The sequence below is a fragment of the Aquila chrysaetos genome, chromosome 9 (genome assembly GCF_900496995.4).
Source record: "Aquila chrysaetos chrysaetos chromosome 9, bAquChr1.4, whole genome shotgun sequence".
NCBI classification, from domain to species: Eukaryota; Metazoa; Chordata; class Aves; order Accipitriformes; family Accipitridae; genus Aquila; species Aquila chrysaetos.
In genome coordinates, this window is record NC_044012.1 from 19,749,264 (window position 1) to 19,772,424 (window position 23,161).

Below are 23,161 nucleotides of genomic sequence, written 5' to 3' on the forward strand. Positions count from 1 at the left end.
TCATGGGAGAGAAAAAGGGAAACTTCTTACAAAAAGAACTTGGAGAATGGCAAGTAAGAGCTGTACTGAAATCATATTTTAAAATTATTTTTATCCAGCTGAATGACAGAGCTTGTCACTTCTATGTAGTATAAATGACTGAATAGTGGGGATGAGCAATAATACCATGGCAGATTGAGTCAAGCCAAGATTTGATTCTTAGCTCTGCTACCAATTCATGCAGATAAATCATTCAAAGTCTTTGTGCTTTGACTTTCCCATCTGAGAAAGGAGATATTCAGCTTAGTTCACAGAGGTGTTGAAATGTTGATCATTTTTATGCACACAGCAATGTGAACTCATTGGGTGAAAGGTGCTTTGGAAGTATTAAATATTCTTCTTGCTATTATGCCTGCTTTCGTCTTCGTACTGTTTATGAGTAGTGCTATTCTTTTGACTGAACTTCAGCCCATTAGAACTTGACAGTATAGAATTTACATTCTTTGCAATGATAAATGCATTTAATTTTCTTCAAGCAAATACATTCCAATCCAGCATTTGAGCATAAAACTAATCTCTTTTGTTTCACGTGACTATTGAGTAAAAACAAGTGCTTAAGTGCTTTGTCAAATTGAGGCCATAAGAGTTTTTGCAAGAATAAGCAGCAATTGGCAGTTGAACCCTGTGATTTGATAAAAGTTCTCTTCCAAATCTTGAAGAAACTATCAATAATTTTGTTGCCATCCCACCAAAATGGACATGGTATAGTACCTGTACTATGGGTTAACCTGTACACGGGTTAAAAAAAAACAAAACAAACAAACAAACAACAAAAGATAAGAATTTCCCATCATAGTCTTGACTCTTCCTCTAGAACTGCAGTATTCCCTGTTACATCTTGCTCTGACTTTGGTGGGGAAAGCAGCACTAATTGCAAGTCTAAGATGTTTGAGGGAAGAGACAGATTCCTCCCTTCACTATCCTTATAGGGACCAGGTTTTCTTTTCAGAAGAAAGCTGTGGTATATTTCCTAAATCTGTGAGAATCTAATACACCAACAACGTCTCTGACTGTTTCTGCTGTCTCCCTGTTTTACACATCAGCAGTAGTTACATTTCTTACACAATCAAAAAACTGATCCAGGGTATAAGGAGGTTTGTGCAACCTACGAGATATAAACTCATTAATTCCTCTAGAGTACATGCAGTGAAATGAGCTATATCCATACATATTTCATTGATTCAGATCTGTATATTCACATTAATAACAAACAATTGCTATGAATCAGTTCTCATGCTATCTGCAATAAACTAGAAAGTAATATAAACAGTGCTCACTTAGACTGCTTTTCCTGAGATGTTGTATTAGGTCAGAGACTCACTGTGATGAGGGCTGCAGTTTGTAATCTGCAACATTACAGATTATTAGGATTTCATCTGACTTCAATATAAATAGGTTTCCTTGACTAGAATGAAATACAGAAAGCAGAGGATGATCTTTCCCCTGCCACCTCCCCCATCAAAACTTTGAAATCTTGAGATATGACGAGCCAAGCAATCATAGCCCCAGCTCTGCACATGGTATTGGGGAACCCTAAAGAGCTTCTTGGAATGATCTCATCAGCTTTACTGAAAAGACAGACCTAATGAACTTAAGTGAAACAAAAGAAAATGGAAGTTTCTGTGCCTACGAGCTAATGTACCTAAGAAACAGCCTAGCACAGAACAATCTACAGGTAAGTCATAGTAAGACTGAATTAATGAGCAACATACATGCAAATATTTCTTGAAATGGTGAATTCTGAGAGGAAAATCTAGGGATTTTCTGTCTGGAGCAGAAAACTGGAAAAGTTAACGTGTAAAAATCTCCAGTGGACATGCAATGCAAAACCTAATAAAGCATTTGAGTAGCTGGGATACCTGAAGAACCCTCCTTCCCTCCAAATACGGTATTATTAAGGTAAGCAAAAACTAAATTCTGTCATCAGGGAAGGTACTGGATCAGATATTGTAGAAATATGGTTAAGATTAACTTACACACAATTGGCAGCAGCAAATGCTGAGTGTCACTATGCTCAGAAAGGGCTGTTGGAGAGTGAGGACTGGGTCTTGGACCAAGAGTGTGAAAAAGCTTCTTTTCTTAATTTATGAGATCTTTGTAGACCAAAATAAATGGCAAATCACTTATTTCATTCCCCAAAGAAGCCTAAATGTCCTACCTCGCCCTTGGGAACACAGAAAGTTGTTTTTTTAAGGTTACAGTTTTCTGATCTGTGAATTACCTGAGAGGGATTTGTAGACTGCAGGTACGAGCACCAGAGGAGTGGACAAAAGCTCAGTAAAGCAGTGTCCAGAATGAAACCAGTGTTCTGGGTAAAACATCATGTCTCATCTCAGGTGACACGTGGACTGCCATTCCCAAAGCTACTCAGGAGATCAAGCAGAAAAAGATAATTAACTGTGACTGTTGAGGTTGCAAAGACTCTCAATGTGAAGAGCTGAAAGCAAGAGGACTTGCTGCGTTTTAAAGTATATCCCTTCCTGGAATAGGAAGATGACTCCATCACAGATGGTAATGCTAAAAAAATAAAATAAAGGAAACTTAGTAATACTGTACAGGTGCTGCTGCACCATAGAAGAGGGCATGTTTTCAGTAATGCCTTTTAATCCATCAATGTACACAGAAGTTCCCACTGCTTATTTTACTATCATCAGAAAACATGTATTGATTCACTTATGATCATAATTCCTGATTCAAATCTTTGTCTATTACATCACAGCAGAGGGGGTGGAAAGGAAATCCAGAAATAAAACAAAAGTAAATTGCCATTTAATTTCAGAGTAAAACCTTAAGCACCTTATTCTTTGAAATAGAGAAAAAAAATATGTGATCTGGATTTTGTGTGCAGCAGTAGTAATATTATTTAATATCATCTTAAAATCAGGAAGAAAAAAACAGTATAAAACTTAGGCAAATGGCCCTAGAATCAGTCTTCCTGACAGGAAAATGTAGACATGCTGTATGGCCAATCAAGTTGCCTCTGGAAGTAGTTTAGCCATTTATTTGCCCTGTATTAATAATGGTCAAGTAAGAAAGAAATTAACGGCTCATAAAAAGCATAGGAAGAATAATAAAAATGTTGAAAGACAAAAAGTTGGAATTTAATCCCTTTATAGAAACATTCTCACTGACCATTAAAATGCTGCCTTTATTCAGTCATTCCCATTAACAACTAACACAGACCGCTAAAGGACAGGCAGGTGGTGCCGCTGGTTCAGGTTTTCACTCTAATGGAGGTTTTACTTTGAACTCAATACCTCCCACCTAATCACTGAGGGCTGGTAGACTTTCCTCACTCCCCGCCTTTGGGATTCCCACAGTGCCCTTAGATTTTTCTTCTTTTTGGCATCTTTGAGGTTGTGATTCTGTTCCTGAGATCTCCGTGACAGACCAATGACCTAGTATGTCTTGTTAAAGGAAAAGAAGCTGACCTTGATACCTAATTATACAAGAAAGGAAGTCACTAAATAAAAGCTGCGAGCCTGATTCACTTAACAGCCTGCTCAAACAGCTCCTGCTACACGTGCAGTGCCAGTAACTGTCTGAACAATCTTGGTATGGACACTAAACATACTCCTGCACATTTGAGCTTGAAAATAATCCCAAGCTTTTCTAGTACGATGCCACAAATTACTGCTCAACCAGAGGACAGTTTGCAATTAGATAACACTTACTTTGGTTTAACACACTGAAAACGACCCAAGCCCAGCCCCAGCTGCCCTAACAATGGCTGGACATGCGGTAACAGCCCAGTGCTATTAAGACTCATATATAAATATATCTGCCAGCCAAACAGCCTTTAATAATCAAATATGAGTAACAGTTTACTGTAGCAAATTGACAATAAAAACAAAAGAAAAATCTCCAGATAAAACTCCCCCATGATTGTGCCCAGGAATTCAATTTTAAGTTTACAAATTGTACTTTTACCAGTTGGCTGAAGTACTATGTGAAAAGTTAGTAATATAAAACTGACAAACTTTTTGCAACATTACCAAGAGCAACTACTGAAGAAATCAAGTAATGTCTCCTTTCCAGGGAAGTTATTTTATATTTATTAGAAATATTTATATTTTTATGTTTATAACTAAGAAATTATTGCCACTGTAAAGGTAAAGATGGTAACTACAGATGGTTGAATGATGTTCAAGATTCATCAAACACATTTTTCAGCAACTGCTGAAAACTTGTGAATCGTATTTTCCTACTGCTAAACCATTTCTATAGCTAGTAAATAAGACATTTCTGAATTTTTGCCAGCTTGCAGTGACTAATTTATTCAAATGCAATTTTTTCCATTATTCATCTCCCTCTCAAGGCAATTTTTTTGAAAGATCTTGATGTGACTTATTGACCAATTTCCTTTAGCTCTATTAAACTGTAAATTTTGTTTAATTTATTAGCTTTTGTATATGTAGCAGGTAGTTATTCTTGTTGGTTGGTTTTGTTTGTTTGTTTCTGATGGTAAAATCACAGATTGGCCTCCATATACAGGATGGAGAAACTTAGCAACCCCAATCAATCAACTAATCCCACAGAAAGGAAGACCCATCCCTTAGTAGACCAGACCAGACGATAAACCTTAAAATACAACCCACAATTGTAAAATCAAAGCCACAAATGTCCCCTGAATCTTTACTCTGAGAAGGCAGAGTAACCAGCAAGATTATGAAGTCCATTCAAAGAACTTCATGGAAGTCACTGCAGCAATGGTATAGCAATATAAGTCGCCTAGATAAAAAACGTATTTGATAAGAAATTCAGGTGAATCAAGGTATACAGTAAGACCAAATAAACTCAAACAAATTCAACTGTCATAAGAAAACCACACTCCCTGGCACAACAGATTTAAGCTACAGCAATATACTCTGCTACATAGTTGCTTAAGTCCAGTTATCATAACATAGGCCAGAAAGAGATGTAATTGATCAGTGCACCAGGCTTCAATAATACATGAATATCCCCTACGTTGTCTGAGTGAAAGCACTGCCTCAGTTTCCCTTTATGTGAAGTAAGAATTCTCCTACTGTCTTGACAAGAGCCCTGGAGTGAGTACCTGATCCATACACAGCATCTTAACACAACATCTCTACAAATAATAAATGAGTATATAAGCATCATACAAATGTGTGTCATTTTTTCCTACCAATACAGACATTTAAAATATATGAGGATTTTAGAAGGAGAAAAGGGGGGTAGGAGGGGGAATCAAATGACTGCAGGCCCCTTGGCCTTACCATTTTTCCAGAGTCTGTAACAACAGGGACCTCTCTGTTTCAAAGCAAGCCCATTGTGTTCTCTGAATCTGCTGTGATGAGATGAAATTTGCATTCAGCATACAGCACTAGTGGTCAGAGGGAATCACTGTTTTCATCAAAGATTGTGCACTTTAAATCCTTTGCTAGTTCAACTGCTATATATTTGATTTTAATTAAAGTTCTGTCATGAATTATAAAAGACCAGATCTTCAAAGTCATTAATTAAGGCCCCTCGGTGTCTGAATACTAACACTATAATGACAAGTGAGATGTACAGTGCCTATCAACAAGCGGCTGCACAGCAGCAGCAGCAAAGCAAGCAGAACTATTATTCTGACATGTTCAGGATTGCACTTGCCGATTGTTACAGCAACGAGATCTCCCATGAATACAAACAGAACAGCGGTGGGGAATAGTCAAGCTTTGGTGTGGCACTGTTTGTAAGTAATGTGCCTCTTCCCAGAATTTGAGAAATGGGTCACTCAGTGAGATACTCCTTAGGGTCTGTCTCTGAAATTTGAAAAGCAGAAATTCCATAGCTCTGTACTATGGGGCTTCAGAGCTGATCACGCAATCACGTCAACTTAGCTCTAGCTCTTACTGTGCGTGTGGTAGTGGCTACCTTACTACCTAAGGGCTGGATCCCATCATCCTTACTCACATCTTTCACTGCAAGGTACCTCATTAAGATCAACAGGCTCACTGACAAAACACAACACAAACCAACACCAGTATGGATGGCAGGATCTGTCCCCAGTGCTACTCATGATCATGCTGAGTTTACCAAGCTTAAGCAAATACAGCAGCATCGAGACTTCATTCTTCTGCCGAGCCAACAGTGATGTGGAGTTTCTTTTAAGGACAAATTAATTCTCTACATTTTATCCACAAGATCCTGTTCATTTTCAAACAGAGAAGCCATTGGCCAGATGTCCCTCCCTTTCCCTACAAGTAGCCCCACTTATTTTTTTAGACACTTTACAAAGTCAAATATGAATGAACACAAAATAGCTAGGTGTTTTTCATATGTTGCAACCAACTGGGCAAATTCCAATGGTAAGTGATAACCTCAGTTGTAAATCGCTGTGGAACTGGATGCTTGAAAATAAGGGGAAAAGCCAATATGTGAAAAGGGAGAAAAAGGAGCAGTATAAAATCAGATACTAATAGTCATGATGTTTTTCTTTGAAATAAAACAAACTGATGCACTTCTTTATGTTCTAAGCAGGGTGCTTGGGTTTACATCAGAAACAACTCGGGTTTTCTCTGCCTTTTACAGATGCTCTGTTCTCAGAGAATACTGATAACTCAAAACTAAAAAATCCTTACTCATGATCAGCTTCACTCATTTCCCAAAATAAAGGTTTCCTCTTACTGCTCTGCAGTTGAAAGCTTGACACTAAAACCGTTTTCTCACCTCACTGCTGAGGAGCAGTTTGAACTTTGTTTCCTCTCTACAAACTACATGTGGTGTGGGCAGCCAGTCTGTTGGAGCTAACAAGCAAGGCCCTTGAGGAAGCCAGAGCCATCTCCTCGCTCGAGCTTTTCTTTCCTCTAGCAGCTAATCTTGACCAATAGGCCAACCTGATTTCCTTTAAATTCACCAGCCCTATAAGTTAGAAGGGAGTTCTTCAGACTCATTCTGAAAAACTTTATCAATACGCACTTTCACAATATTCCACACTAGTTGTCCCATTTATGACCTCTATTATAATTAATTTTTCTTGTACAGAAACTTTTTCTCTGAGCATTTTCACAGTTTCACCATAAGGAATTGCCTTATATTGTGCTCCATTTATGGCGATTTAGAAGTATTTCCTCATTCATATCCCTCACATTATTAAACTATGTAATTTTTAGTGAAAGCACTATACTTTCCATTTTACTGCCATAATTTTCACTGAAGACACATTTCAATTAGAGACCTTAACAGTTAATAGGTCAGGCATATGCTACTTACTATAATCAGTCTCTAAATGGACATACCTAAAATACTTTTTTTTTTTATTATTTTATCTATTCTCTGCCTGAAATTCAGGGGTGACAAGCAGGCAATGATCAACTTCAAACACTTGTGTTTGAAATTAGTTTCTAACCAAATTCACAAAGGCTTTATGATTTCTGAACTAACTAGCTAGCAGAATGCTCAACAGCAATGAGTAATCAGAACACCCCAAATTCAAGTTACAAGAACTCACCAGATGTTACTTTATCCTACCGCATACTTGAAATCAAAATAGTTAAAACAGGTAAGAATTACATTAGGAGAATGCATAGGAACAAGAGATAAATTTATCAAAGGAGTCTGCATTTTAAACCTTTTCTAGACTATCTGGCAGTACTAAGAAGGCACAAAGAAGTTTGTCCTGGTGACACATGTAAACTTGGCCTGGGGTTTTGCCCAAAGTAGTTCAGCATCTTTCCGCCGAACTAATTCACCCAACAGAAGCTTTGCAATGCCAATTAACGCCAGCTGAGGACACAAGCAGAAATTTCTGGTTCAGGCAGAAGCATAATGAACAAATGCAATGGAAAATGCTTTGTCGAGAGTAACAACAGATTTACTTAAAATTCATTTCTAATTTAGTAGCAAGCTAACAAATGAAATCCATGTGTCAATGGAACTTCACGTCCTTAGGACCTAACTTCCCAAAACAGAAGGGATGAGAGAAACAAAAGCAAAAATATAATTGCTACCTTAAATGCTGAAAATCACATCTGGTACCAACTGTTGACCCTTTGTGCATTCTCCCGCTCTCACCCCTCCCCATGCACGCGCACACACACACACTGATTTCCAACAGTTTAAAGACTCCCTCATGTGGTGGTCAGATATGGTGAATTCGATCACTGGAGTCTGAGCCAGCCACTGAGCAGGCAGAGAGCATATCCAGATAATAAACGATGTGGATGTTTAAGACTTATGTTCTGTTAGGATCGACCCTTCAACATACATGTCTTAGATGAGCTCACTTGCCTGCAATATAAATGAGTTCTTGCTGAAGTTATTAATCCTTTTAAACTCCAATGGGGACTGTTGTGACTGATCATTGCTTCCTGGAGACAACTTTACTAAAACAGATAAACTGCTAATATTATGCCTTCCTCTGTTCCTACAGGGGCACATGTCTCCATCAGTCAACTGCAGCAGACACCCACTATTTCTGTTACAGGCACTGAATGGCAGGTACTTGGAGCTTAGTGTCTTGCCAGTGCCAAACACCAGAAAGAACGTAGTCCCTTAGTATATTAATACTATTACTTGTATAGATTGTCCATCTTCGGCAGAGGTACCACTAAGAAAGACCAGTGAGTAGATAATGATTCATATACAGCTCAGGTTCAGTGGGGCTTCAGTCTGGTACCATGCTGGTAGCCTTGCTACTTTCTACTGCAGTGCCCTCCTAGTCAGACATGTGACTGCAAATCAAAATGCATCAAAATCCCTCCTTAGCTTAGTCCAGTTCCATGCTTTCTTCCATAAGCTCTTTGGTTTCCTGGTACTTATAAACTTCTCTTCCTCAGACAGGAAGAAAGGCAGCACTGGAATGATGATCCAGGAGAAATTACAGAACAGGATCTGTGCAAAGGAGAATAGTCACAAGGCAACCCTGGCAACTGAGAAGGAGCCAAAGGCCTGGCTAAACTGGACCTGGGACGGTCACAAGGGCAGCCTTCCTGAAGCCCAGGCAAACTTTTCCATCACCTGAGCTTCAGGTTTTCCAGTCCCTTACAAGTTCTGAATGAAACACTCTGAGAACACCACATTAGCTCTAACAATTTTAATTGGTTGTTTCTTTTTGACAAATCCTGCTAAAATCAATGCAAGTCCATCTACTTTAACCAAACTTTTGTTTTGCTTCCTAAACTTGAAGCTATAAACTGACAGCACAGAACCTAGAAGTAACAAATACAAGAAGAGGTTATATACATGTACCACAATAGTTTACTTGGAGACACACATCCCGCTGCACCCAGTTACAGCCAGCTGACTCTGTAATCAGAGGATCAGCTGCTTTCTTGAGATCTTAATTGTCCTGATGATTATTTATTTCTTCAGCCTAGCAACAGGTTTCAATTATTTAAAACATGAAACCCCACTAAGAATAAATCCATCATTCTCCCATGGCCTGTGCTCACTGACATTCTGCCTAACATACTCCTCTGGAACCACCAGGAAATCATCAGCTTTTGATAAAATTTTGGAATTACTGACAGTAGGAATTGCTACAGTACATTTCTGGAGGGATGACTACTCTGTCAGCAAATTACCCAGGACACCATCTGAAGTCTAATCCTGAAACTGCTGAGTGCTCCTGAATCATTTAAAAAATAATTTTCTGAAACAGAAAAATCCTTTGATAAAAACAGCATGTTAATACACACTCATGTATCAGTCAGATCTACTGAGGTATGTAGCTTATAGCTCACAAGACATCATGATTCCCTTTTTACTGTTATTACTGAAGTACGTCCTCAAAAGAGGCATTTGCCATCTCAGACTGTGTGGTTTCTGCTATACAGTTCCTATTAATGCATGAAAGTAGGCATTTAAAAAGCAGAACTGGCTCATAAAGAAGGTTGTTTAAAATTTTCAGTATGGAGTGGTTCTAACCTGAAACAAACATAGAGAGGAGTTTTTTATGACTCAGGAGAGATAAATTAATGTATATATCAAATAAATATCTTACCTTATATAGAAGTTATATGCAACATTGAAATGAATTTTTTCCACAAACACATAAAGGCTGTAGTTGCAGTTATAACTGCGTTCATTTTCTGTAGCTAATCCCGAGGTAGCATCTATGTACATAGACAAAAAAGGCTGTAGTTGCAGTTATAACTGCGTTCATTTTCTGTAGCTAATCCCGAGGTAGCATCTATGTACATAGACAAAAAATCTTGTAGAGTGAGTATTAAGGTAGAGAAAGGAGACCTAGGTTACTGTTTCAGCTCTTCCTTAAAGTTGGTAGATGGCCTTTGGTTCTCTTCTTGGGGGGCTTCTTCCTCTTTCTCTCTGTTTTGTATTGCTTCTTTCCTTAATTTTTAACTTCCAGGAATCTATTCAGAAGTCACTAATTAATGTTAGAGGTAATCTCTTCAGAGTATGGAATGTCAAGGGAGGTTTATGCACTAAACATTAATAGCAGTTACACTGTCAATCTGTCAATGTCAAAATACATCAGTTCAAATGTTTCAGAGTCTGTCTCCCTGATTTTAAGCTTATCTAGTCTGAGAATAGAAAACACATCATGCCACGTCTTTTCAAATTCAGCAAGAGTGGTAGGATGATGGAGTAATTCGGGCTGTAACAGACCTCAGGAAGTCATCTAGCCTAACCTCTGGCTCAAAGCAGAGGCCTGCCAGCAGCAGAATTTCCCTACTTTCAGGATTTAGCACATCTGTAGCACACTGAGAACAGGATGATCCCATAGAGCTTAAAGAGAAATATAAGAACATAAGAAACATTTTGCCCCAAATTCAGTCATAATACGATAGGACTTCTCTCACAAAGAAGTGTCACCAGCATTAACTTTGCTTTGCTTATCTGAAAGAGGGCACCTCAGCTAGGATCTCATAAACTGCTACTGATCTCATGTGCTAATGGAACAGAATGCCTTTCACTCAATGGTCAGAAACTCAATATACTGGTTCACCCAGTACCCCTAAATCCAATATTCCATTATGTATTATGCTTCCTAATTGAACATAACTTGCTTAACTGCTTACTAGTTGAAGTAGTACCAGCAAAGCAGTTTACCAGCAAAATTGCAATCAAAGGTGAGAAACAATGCTTCACTGCAGGTCTGTACGGTTTCTGTTGCTTTGCCAATTTTTTCGAGGAAATGTATTTATAAGGTGACCTCAACCTACTCTTACTGACAGCAAAGATAAGAAACAAAATACAGTGAGATTTTTCAAACTGCACAGACCTCACAGTCCATTCAAAAGTTTCCTCATCCACTTCTGATTCAATGTTCATTAGGACACACTGAGAATTGAGCATTCATTAGATTTCAATGAGGCTTACGAGTGCAACAGGAATGTGCCAGGACACATTCAGCTTTAAATGGCTTCACATTTAGCCCTTCTAAATGAAAGCTACTAAGTCATCATAAATTACATTAAAATTCTTCTGAAAATGATGTGGTGCTTATGCTTTAAGATTTACAGCAGCCCTTGACCTAATGCAAAGCACAGAGGTAACTGCAGAATCTTGCGACACAACACATAATATTTTTACTTGCTTAATTAAGGAGAAGCTAAGAGTAACTTGGCACATCTAGTGAAGGCTTTCTCAGCCTTTGTTCTCTTAAGAGTCTCACGTGGCCGGACACAAATATGAGCTGTCACCACAAACAAAGCAGGAGAGTCATTCCCCATAACCAAGTGCAGGGCTGTGGAAAAACCGGATCATATTTTCAGAACTGCCATTTATTAAGACAAATCTTAGAAATTACTGTGTTTTTTTGCTGATGGGGAAAACCTAAAAAAGAAGATGTAATTTCAAAGCCAAACCATTAGGGGAAAGTTGTTCACTGTTACTCAAGTGCCATCGGAATCCTACTTGAAAGGATGAGAGGGCATACATACAAAGCTACTTGCTTACAAAGAAAGCTCCATTCATGTATGAAGTTCCTGTAACTCCTCTTTCTCTCTTGAGCATTAAGTGCGGCTTCCCATGGCTGATACACCCAGCGGCTGTGCATACAGCTGCTGTGTTAGGCTGTCGATGGAATTTTATGGGCAGCAAAAGCTCCTGCTAATGCTTTCTCTCTGAACACCTCAGCCCACCCTTTGAAATCTTTGCCTTTATATAAAACTATTCAGTCCATAGATGATCGGGTGCAGGTAGCAAAATAGCTTGATATTAGCATAAATTAAAGAACTGTCAGTAGTAACTATTTACAATCAGATATGAAAATATTATGAGTAAATACCAAACACCAGCAAAGTATTTCCTTTTCATTAACAGCCCTATTTAGTAACAAGAGTCATATCGGGAAAACTTTCATTTAACATTCAGCGGAAAGGCATGACAGCCTTTACGCTGACATACAGCTCAGAAGAACCTTGATGGCTGGACTCATGTTTAATAGAAACTGTAGACACTTGGCTGGCCAGAACACAGTTTGCATTCATGCAGAATTGCCAGCCTCCCGTCTTAAAAAGTCATGAGCCAAGCCCCTAGATTAGGGATATTCAGCTAAAAAAATATTCAGCTTGTAATAACATCTCAAAGCTAGCAATATTATGAACGACACAATAAAAAGACTGTCCATGACAATGGCCATATTTACACCAAAATTTCAGACTAAGGCAGCTGCACCAGCGGACCAAACCCCCAGCATAAGCAAACCCTGAATTTTGTACAATTCCCCTGATGTCAATTATTGAGGATAATTTCTATTGCTGAATCTGCCTGATGATCTCTTTACCCTGTAGATTAAGGTGATACACTGTGCCTGTTGGTGGCAAAGCCTCAAGCTGGTTCTAGACCCAAGCAAGCCACAAGAATCTTATTCAGAGATCTGCACATTCTGCACAGATCAGGGAGGAAGAAACACTCATGCCAAATGCGGGTGAGCCCTATGTACACAGACCTACAGTTTATGTAGCCTAAGCGGGAGTGGGACAAGAAGCCTCACTCGGCTGCACTGGCCTGTGCAGGGTCTGCCTCAAAATCCGTAAGAAAAATGTTTACTGTAAAGCACTGTGTAGGAGTGTAACCACATATGACTAAAGCAGATTATTATGTCTGTGGCAAAAAAAATAGGCTAAAAATTAATAAAAATACTTAGCCAGGAAAATAATGTTTAGGAATTTGTTTATTTTTTTATTGAAAATAAATGTGGGACACTTCATCTTCAACATTAAGTCAGATTTTGCTTTTTTCTGCTCTCTGGCTAACTAAATGCTTTCATATATGCAAATGAGGAGAAAATGTGGCCTCTTTCAGCACTAATAAATATCTGCCTGTTGCTACCTTAAAATCACTGCAATCACATCTGGTAACTGCCCTTTTCTCATGTTTCCACTAGTTTTCAGACTTCCTCTTGTGGTAGCTTGAGACTGCGCATCTGGATGTTTTAAACATACAAAGGAATTGCTAGAGCAAGCAAAAGAGAAAACGGTGCAGAGAGTTAAGATGTGCAGATAAGCAACTGGTGCACTGTGCAGCTAAAGTAACAGACAGGCAGGCAGGGAAAAGCTTTTTGCAAAGAGGAGAGCACAAGTTTAGGCAGAATGAAGACTCACATTGTCTGTGGCTTCGTTTTTAAAGTACTATTAATCCAAGTATACCTTTTTAACAAAACTTTAGCTGCACCGTCACCAATCATTAAGTTTCCTGGAGACAGCACTCCCAAAACAGACAAAGAACTAGCAGTGGTAAGTGTTGGTTTCATCTTTGCTTCAGATTTATATTGTTGTTTCATAAGCAGATGTTTCTTTCTTTTTTCAGCTGAGGCTAAGGAATGACTGTAGCGTTCTCTCCCTAGAGTCTCTGGAAGTGCTAGCTAGCTAGCAAAGGTATCAGCTTTCAAAAGTTAAAACTAGAGCCAAGTAATGTTTCCTCTCTTAAAATTTTTAAAGCCGGCAAAGAAAGTTGTTTTTTTTTCTTCCTTAAGTCTGAACATACAAAATAATTTCATTAAATCATTGTGACTATAATCAGAAGATTGCAATGGTAAGAGGGGAGAAGGGCAAGTAAGAGACATCTAATTTTTTTACTTAAATCAAACAGAAGTGAGGGCTCTCGAGACTCACTTAATGCATGTATCACAGCTTTCAGAAGTTTGTTTTCCAGATTGCTTACCGTGCGTTGCATAAACACAGCTTTAAGGGACAACTACAATTGAAAGCTGGCTCGAGTTCCAGAAGCCATTGTGACTAGTTTTGACTTTGGGAAAAAATCTCATCAGAGGTTTAAAGAAATTTTTTTCCAAATTCAATCTGGAACAAAAAAAGGAGTTTGGATTTCTGCAACATTAGCAAATTATAGCTATAACTCTACAGCGTTTTATTCTAACCTTATTTTAGCCCTGTGGACCTTCATAAAAATGACATTATGGGGAAGTCCATTTGAGGGGAGATTGAGATGAATTATTCTTATTTTAGCATGTAAATTATAGACATTTCTCTTCTTCAGCAGTAAGTCCATTTTAAGGAAGATTGAGATAAATTATTCTTATTTTAGGACACAGAGGTTTGAAAGTTGGTCACTTTTCTTCAGGAGTTGATGTGCATCTTGGGAAAGCTTGCCAGGTTAAAGAAGGTCTGGGGGAGGGTAGAGAGAGAATTTCCAGATGGGAGCTGTGGTGGAAAGTTTAGGAAAACAGACAAACTGACCCCAAAAGGGCATTCCTCAGCCTTTAGCAAAACAAATTCACCCAAGGTTTTGCCTTAGCAGCACAGCAGCCAGGGGATGGGGGCGGGGGGCAGTGCATGTAGGAGAGGAGAGTGGGGTCCCACATGTCTAATAGCAATTTAACCACTTTTAAATAATCTATGTTATTAGACACAGCCAGGCTTTTATTCAGTAACAGCAATTCACATCTCCCCTCATCTCTGTTTCTTTCGAAAAACCTATTTATTATGTGTACTCAGAGGAAAATTACAAGCTGGTTTAACACTGCAGTTCGTCTTTGTCTTTCTTGTAGTATTCTTGGGTAATGCTAACTGGCTGTCTTTCCCTCACACCCTCCATCAGAACAGCCCCAACACTCAGCATCAGAACACAAATTGCTGTGTTGCAGCTGGACCCTGTTTCATTAATGGGCTGGATCAAAATTCCAGATCACCACAGCTCCCTGCTGACTCTGGGGAAACTGAATTTCGCAGCCTAGGCCAAGATGTGGTTTACATAGACACTACATTTTCTTCAAGATTCTCTTCTCATAGAACAGCTGGTTATGTTCATTTCTCATCTTCAGTAAAATCTCCATTTTAGGAAAAACTGAGAGGGGTTAGCTTTTTATTTAGAATCCTAGCAAGTAAAATTCTTTACCATGCCTCATTTTATATTTTTGGTTGTATGTCTTACTCCCAAACCTAAAATGGCAAGAGCAGCATCCTGCTTCTTCAGTAAACTTCAGGTCTGATGTATAGTCTGTATTATATCATGGTATCTCATTGGGAGATGCAAACAGAAGCATAAGAAAATATATCAAAGTACATTAAAATGAAAACTGGGATAAGAACAGATCCTCCAAACTGACCTGTTTGATTATGTTCTTAATGGATTTCACATAATTTCCACCAGGCCCCATTAACTATGACTAGACAGAAACTTAGTGGTAGCAAAGGTGAAACCACTCTGTGTCCATTATTTGCCAGTGCCACAGTCTCCACCGGAGAAATACCACACCAGAAGTTACAAAAAAATCACAAAAAGTAGGCATAGTCTGTGCTTAGTTAGTCAGTAGGTAGATGGAGGACCTTCTGAAGGAAATGGTGCAACATCTTGATTAAATCCTTTTTCTGAGTAAGCTCTGAGCCATTTCCTATGCAGGGTAGATGAGGTATGCCTGGACTTAATGAGGAGGTGGTGAAATCCAAGCTTGACCAACCGCAGTCATCAGATATCCTTTGCTATATTTTGCCGATCTAGTGGTCTTATCCCCAGTCTCCTGGGTGAAGTTCAGTCAATTAATTAGACACATAAAGTAAGGTTTCCCTCAGGAATACTTCCTGGCACAAGAACTTAAATGTGCAGTCATTTTGTCAGGCTTCTTGTAATTCTCGGTTAGAAATAATTCTCACTGATATTTCTGATACCTTTTTGGCAAATACACCTTTACCTTATTTAGGGTGTTTCCCCACCTTGGATTTGTAGTTAATATTTTGGATACAATACCTGAATGATGCTCCTTCCTCTGCTACAGACAACTTTACTGGAAAGATCAGTAACTTGCAACCTTCCTGTCCAACAGCATCATTGGCAAGGGCATCTCTCAGCTCTGTGCCATGCTACACACCAGTTTGGGTGGCCTACCCATCAGTTTGGCAACACCTGCCATTTGACATGGCTGTAGCTTTTCTTTTAGAGCTAGGCATAAAATATTGCAAACACAGACTCGAGTGTGGAGTTCCTGAAACCTCTGTGCAAGAGAACCATAAGATTCACTTTACTGGATAAAGCCGACAACTCCAGATAGTTTAGTCAAGCTGTTTAGAACCTGCAAATGAAAATAATTAGATAATGATAGGTTATTATCGTTATAGAAGTACCTAAACTAACATCTTCATCATAATCCATTTATCTACTCCTCAGTGAGGATATAAATTCAACAATCTAAAGCTCTATGTAATCTAAACAGCATGACTGAGCTTTTCTGTGCAACAGTCCAAGCTAAGGCAACAGCTTGAGCTACAAGTTTTCTCAAATTCAGTCTGGATCCAAACACTGAATCCAAAACCTCTAGCTAGCCAGCAGTCTGTTGTGTGGCCATGTTTGTTAGTCTCCAGATAGGAACAGAGTTGATTTTAGACAGTTCCTGACGATGTAACTTCATCACTCTTTTTCATTTCAATGACTATGGTTTTATGGCAGGTTTCACCACATGCTAGAGACTGCCAGGCATTCTCTCAGGGTTGGTCTCTACCCCAAGAAGCTCACAGTTACTCTGCCAGTCAGCACTGAACTTAAGGGAAAAAAATACTAAATGGTTTGTGTGATCTCACTTGTGTGTTGCACAGAGAGTGGGGACCACGTATAGGTATTCAGGACCACAGGTGTTTATCTACAGTTTAGTTTAACATAAATATGCAACTTATCAACACACATCTGAAAGACTTGGCTGCTTAACTGGAACAATTGCCAGGGAACAGACTAACCCATTGCTCCTTGGGCATTAGAGGCAGCAGCAAACAACAGACAGAGGTTGTTTTTTTTTTTTACCACCACTATACCTGCTAATTAGGTCATACTGATCAAAATGGAAAGTGGAGGAGACTTGGGTGGGTATTAGTTTAGATAAGAGAGGAAAATAATGGAATTTGTGCTGCCTTTTTGATCCGTTATGACCACTAAGGAGAGGTAATTTTGTGGTCTGCCACCATGGTTGTATCAGAAAGATCAGTCTGGCCATAATCCGCTGGAGCATTCAATGGAGTTTTAAGTATGCAGATATTGATTGGCTGCAGTGTCCAGGCAAATGAGATGTTACCAAAGACCTTCTTCCTCAGGTCTTTGCAATGTTTGACTCAAAAGCAAACACCCACAACATTCAAATAGCTCTATGTGGTTTGAATAAGCGATGGTTTTTTTCCTTTTCAATTAATGTGGTCTCATTTGTGTGGTTGCTTTGATACCTTGACAAGTTTCTCAATAATCCATAGAGTCTTCCAAGAAAAAAAATACACAAAATCTAAAACTGTAAGCAGTTTTATACATCATAAAGAAACCAGAAAAGACAAAGTCATTTTTACTTTGTAGTTCCTACATTAAAGCTCTACGCTCTACTTACTAATAAAGCAATTCATTAAGTAAAGGTGACAGCTAATAGTGGAAATGATTGCTTAATTAGCAGTGTTGTGTGATCAAGGATGGTTTGTGTCAATTAAGGAGATTCTGCTGGTCTCAGTTACTAATAATAGTAATTTTGAAAAGAAAACTTGCAAATTACAGATGGAAAGCTAACATGGAATTACAGTATTTTATTTGTAATGATTAACTATTTCTTCTATGAATTTTAAAGTCTTTGTTCTGTGCTTTTTTTTCAAGCAATACCTGAATAAATACTATGGGTGCCCAAAAGACAATTGCAATTTATTTGTGCTGAAAGATACTTTGAAGAAAATGCAGAAATTTTTTGGGCTGCCTGAAACAGGAGATTTGGATCAAAATACTATTGAGACAATGAAGAAACCCCGCTGTGGTAACCCAGATGTAGCCAATTACAACTTCTTTCCAAGAAAGCCCAAATGGGAAAAGAATCATATAACATACAGGTACTGACTGGTGATGTTGGGTTTTGCTCACATATAACCATAGTGCTTTCAGGAACCAATCAGACAAGACACTTAGAAGCGGAGTAGCTGCGTAGAGGGCTAGACAGGATTTCTTGAATTAGAATCTCTTTGTGTTTGGAAAACGACCCGATGCTTTAGCAAACACCTCTGAAATTTCAAGTTTAAAATTTCAGGAATAATCATCTAAAGATCAACTTTATGGTTCTGGTTGAGACTAAAGAGATTTTGGTTTTGTTCTTTGCTCTGCTGCAAGCATCCTAAGGGAACTGGAGCAGGAGTATCCCACCTGCCCATCTGCTCAGCAGGGACCACAGTACTTACTGACTGCAGGGGCCACGTAGGAGGACAAACTCCTCTGCGCTCAGCAGTCATAAAAATGGAGGTTGTCAATAATTTTTAAAATAAAACAATCATACTTCAAATACATACAGACATGATTTAAGCAAACCTATTGCAATAGGTTTGGCATGTTTTAATTTCTTACTCTTACTCTGAAGAGTCGGGGACCCATATAGATCTCATTGAAGTCAGTAATAAAAAAACCCTCATTACCTCAGGTGGTCCAGGAACAAACTTTTAGCACCAATGAGAAAAAACAGCAGATTTGTCTTAGCTGCTTGACTTGGTCTGCTGCTTCCTCACAAGCTATGACTCAAAGCATCCCTCATGCTGCAACTAGCTTAATAAATACTGAAAAAAACCGTGGCAGCTCTCGCAGCCCCCGCTTGCTGTTGTGCTTCCTCTGATTCTTCCTCATTCTCCTTAGGCACGAAGTAGTTTCCCTCACTATCCACAGCCCCAGCAGCAAAGAATTGGAAACTTGTCTACATGGAGGTTGGCTGGCTATAATATAAGGCACTAAGAATTCCAATTAAAATATATGAAGAAGAAGAAAGCAATGCAGAGTTTTGTGCTTTTTAAGAGTTTGTGCCAATTAAGAGTTTGTGCCTTTCCCATGTCTGGCCTATGGCTCTATCTTACATGCTTTTACCTCCTGTTTCCCCATGTATCCTATTGCCAATGTAATCAACACACTGGTAAAGGATTAGCATTCAACTGGGATGAAACAATATGCAGGTAACTAAAACGGTGAGGGAGAAGGGCTGTTTTCCTGTTATTACTAAAGAGCAAAACAATCTACACTTGAAACTTTCAGAACGTTATTGAGCTTTTTTTCTGGCAAATAAATCTTATATATCAAGATGTGCGTGTATGTTCATGTTTACAGTGACAGTATGACTTGCCAGCCCCTCAGCGCTGATGCAAAACCCTGAATATTTTGTGCAAGACACACCACCATGCAGGCTTTACAGCCTCTGGCTATATAATTTTCTTCATGCTGCTGCGTCAATTCCAAAGGAAAATAAATAGTAAGCACCACATCTAAACACATCTCTGAATCAAAGGAAAGTGTTTAGATCTCACATGTAGCAGTGTTACATCTTAACTGGTTTCACTACTGAATCTACTCAGCATTTTGATCAGTAAACAACAAATACTGGGTGGGGGGTTATGTGTTATTTAACTCTTCCTTTTACTTCTAAGGATTATAGGCTACACCCCGGATTTGGATCCCGAGACAGTAGATGATGCCTTTGCGCGAGCATTTCAAGTCTGGAGTGATGTCACACCGCTGAGATTTAACCGAATAAACGATGGAGAAGCAGACATTATGATTAATTTTGGCCGATGGGGTATAATTTTCTATTTTTACATATGTTTTTGGTTTTGTTCCTTTCATTAATCCATAGTATTGGAATGATCTACCCTCAATAAGCAGTACCCATGAGCCTTTCTGGCAAACCTTGTCCTAGCTTGCACTTGGCTTATACAGGCTAAGATCGAATTTCACTAAGATATTTTTTTTCTTTCTTATACATGAGAGAGAGAGAAGTATTTATACAATATCCTTGTACTATATTTATCTTTCCAAAAGAGAATTGCTAGTGGCAACATTTTATTTTTAAATTAACAAATCAGAAATAGAACTGGGAAATATTGGTACAGATCTTCAGATGATGTGAGCTGGATTCCTGCCACGGAAGAGAATGGAATGCCATTGCACTGTTTATTTATAGCTCTGTACTCAGTTTTCCAGTGATAGTGGTGGAGGTCCTAACATATTGGAGATTAAAAATGGATTTGTCGCTTTCAATTTTGACTCCATAGCTGGTCTCTGTTCTTTAGCATAGCAGAATACAGGCTTTCAATGCACTCTTTGGTCCTGAGGCATTTAAAAGTATGGATCATAAGTTGTATTATGGTTTGAGTCCAGCTGATCATAGGTGACTTGATAATCAATTTTCATTGTAGATGCCTTCTCAATTAATTTTGGTTTCCCCTGAAAGAATGTTTATAGCTTTTCAGTGTAAACCTGGGGCAATTTAACTTCTTACAGACAGTCACAGAATTTTTAATACTAATGAAGATATTTGTGCAGCCAATCACTTGGGAGGTAGACTTTGGAAGTGAAGTGAACAGTTCAAAGAATAACTGAGCTCTTTGTAAAAGCCTCCATTTCAAGCGAGTTTTCTTTGCTTTAGCTACTGATGAGTTGACCTCAAAAGCTTCAGTGATTCTGTACAGAACTCAAAACTTCAGATCCTCATCCAGGCTGGCTTGGTTCGCAAAAAAGAAGTTTTACAAAAGCAGAAGTGTTTATGCTGGTTTTAGTACTTGCTGGTTATATCAGCTCAGAAGCAGTGGGAGCAGAGCTTCTTTCACATTCGTTCATTGTTATCACTTTACTGCAAGTCAGATTCACAGGAGCTGGGATATCCACAAGGTTTTTCATCTTCAAGCTTTCTCTTAAGCAAACGATCTACTTTGAGATAAATGGGAGTAAAGCATCTAATATATGTCAAAATCTTCTTGACAACTAACACACTAGTCTACTGAAATGAATGAAGGGAACTAGTATGAAGAGAGTGACACCAGCATGAAATCGGTGTAACAGAGTAGAGAATCATGCCTGTGTATTTAGGGCTTCTGTTAAATGGCAAGACATCAGACCAAAAGGCCTGAAATGATGCAACTGGAGATGCTGGCAGCCAGCTTTGATGCACAGGTCAGTGTGGTGGGAAAGCTATGAATACCAGGGTTATGCCCTTGCCAGCCTGCCTTACCCACATGCGGTGTACTTCCAAGAAAAGCCTACAGTGTAATAACAGGAGAGCTACTTAACCTGCTGTTGCCCTGTGAGCTGCCTGAGTCTCGGAGTGTTGATGTGGAAGAGGAATAGGCTCATTCACAGGACTCGGAAGACTGAATAAGAGCTAACTTTCCAGAGGCTTGCTACTGAGACACTCAGCTGATTTGCTTTCCTGCTTAAAGTAGTTAGTATCCTGCACTAAGAGCACAGCAGTCTGAGGTGCAGCAGAAAAGAGTAGCCTGCAAAAAGAAATCTGCCTTTATTTTCTAATGTCTGTGTTGGAAACTGATATGAATTCTCTGAAAATATCCCTCATCTACAATGTTTATTTTACAGCTCCCTACCAGCCTCCATTGAGAAACAGCAGCGTGTATGCAGTCATATATCTAATGTACAATATTTCACTGTGCTTCACTGTCTTTGATTCCTTTCCACAACACTTACGAGATATAAAATAACATGCTGTGACAACTGCAGTACTGACACTTAATGTTCTTTGTAGGAACTGGCTTCTTTTCTCTTCTGATTCAGTCTTGCCAGCACAACCCATACCAATAAATTCACTCACTAGAGTATTCTGCTGCTGTCTTGGATGGGGAGGTACACATGATAATCATCATTCATGTATAGACTCTGACAGAGTTGAGGTCATTAGAAACTGCTCTTTTTTGTCTGCTTCCTCCTGCAGAACACGGTGATGGCTATCCATTTGATGGCAAAGACGGTCTTCTGGCTCATGCCTTTGCACCGGGGCCAGGAATTGGAGGAGACTCCCATTTCGATGATGATGAACTGTGGACTCTTGGAGAGGGGCAAGGTACCAGACTTTTTAATGTTTCAGAACATATGGCCTGCTGGCTGCTATGTTTTAATGTTGTTTCAGGCACTGAACTACATGTTTTCATTGACATGTCAATAAATGTTAGTGGGTGAAAATTATACAATTTAAATTGTTCTCTACAAAATGTTTATGTAATTCCTAAATAAATGTTACCTATGATTTCCCTTTCTGTTCCTCTACTGTTGCCCATTGAAAAACTGAATTAATAATAAGCCCGATGCTGCACAACCTTCATGAATTGTGGGAAAAGTACAAAGCCACAACTATGATTTTGAATGCTTCAGTTGTCAGGGACTCAAACTGCAACATCTTTAAGTTCATTAGTAAGAGGCAGACTGGCCAGTGCTTTTCTGCTGACATACCCTTTTTAAGACAACTTAAGCTGTGGCTCCAGTTGTTAAGAATGGAACCATCCACCTGAATAAGTTTTTATATACTTATGGTATCTGTCAAAAACAAATGGAATATAAATCCCTCATGCTGATGACTGAAACAAAACTGACATCAAACAGTGGATTAAGAACATCTCCAAGACTTTTTAACAGGCAGTTTGCCATACCCTTTAGAAGAAAACAACTGAAGTCCAGATAATATCACCTGACCTAGACAAACAAGACCATGTATTATTAGTTTGGAACCTCTTTTTTCTGCTTGAACTTTGCCACAATCATATAGTACTGATTATAATTCTTCTACTGTAAAATAATTTGGAAAACTTAGAATAAGAATGCAAATTCATGTTTGCCTTTCATTTCAAATTCTAGTTTTCTCAGCTGTCCTCCCATTGAAAAAATAATTGAACTTTAATACCAAAATAGTCAACTTCCTTCTGTTTGGCTTTCTTTTGACTTTAGCAGAAGCATTGACCGGTAGCTCTACTAACTGGGCCAGATCCCT

At 38.8% G+C, this 23,161-nt stretch overlaps 1 protein-coding gene across 1 annotated transcript in view; it reads left to right on the plus strand.

Moving 5' to 3' along the window:
• The first annotated feature begins 13,357 nt into the window (after positions 1 to 13,357).
• The window catches only part of MMP2 (matrix metallopeptidase 2), a 41,855-nt gene continuing 32,051 nt past the window's right edge, over positions 13,358 to 23,161 (plus strand). Inside the window, exons 1-4 of the mRNA XM_030026375.1 lie at positions 13,358 to 13,688; positions 18,025 to 18,251; positions 19,818 to 19,966; positions 22,112 to 22,240. Coding sequence (XP_029882235.1) covers positions 13,545 to 13,688; positions 18,025 to 18,251; positions 19,818 to 19,966; positions 22,112 to 22,240 — 649 coding nt within the window. The 5' untranslated portion in view covers positions 13,358 to 13,544. The remainder of the gene's footprint in view (positions 13,689 to 18,024; positions 18,252 to 19,817; positions 19,967 to 22,111; positions 22,241 to 23,161) is intronic.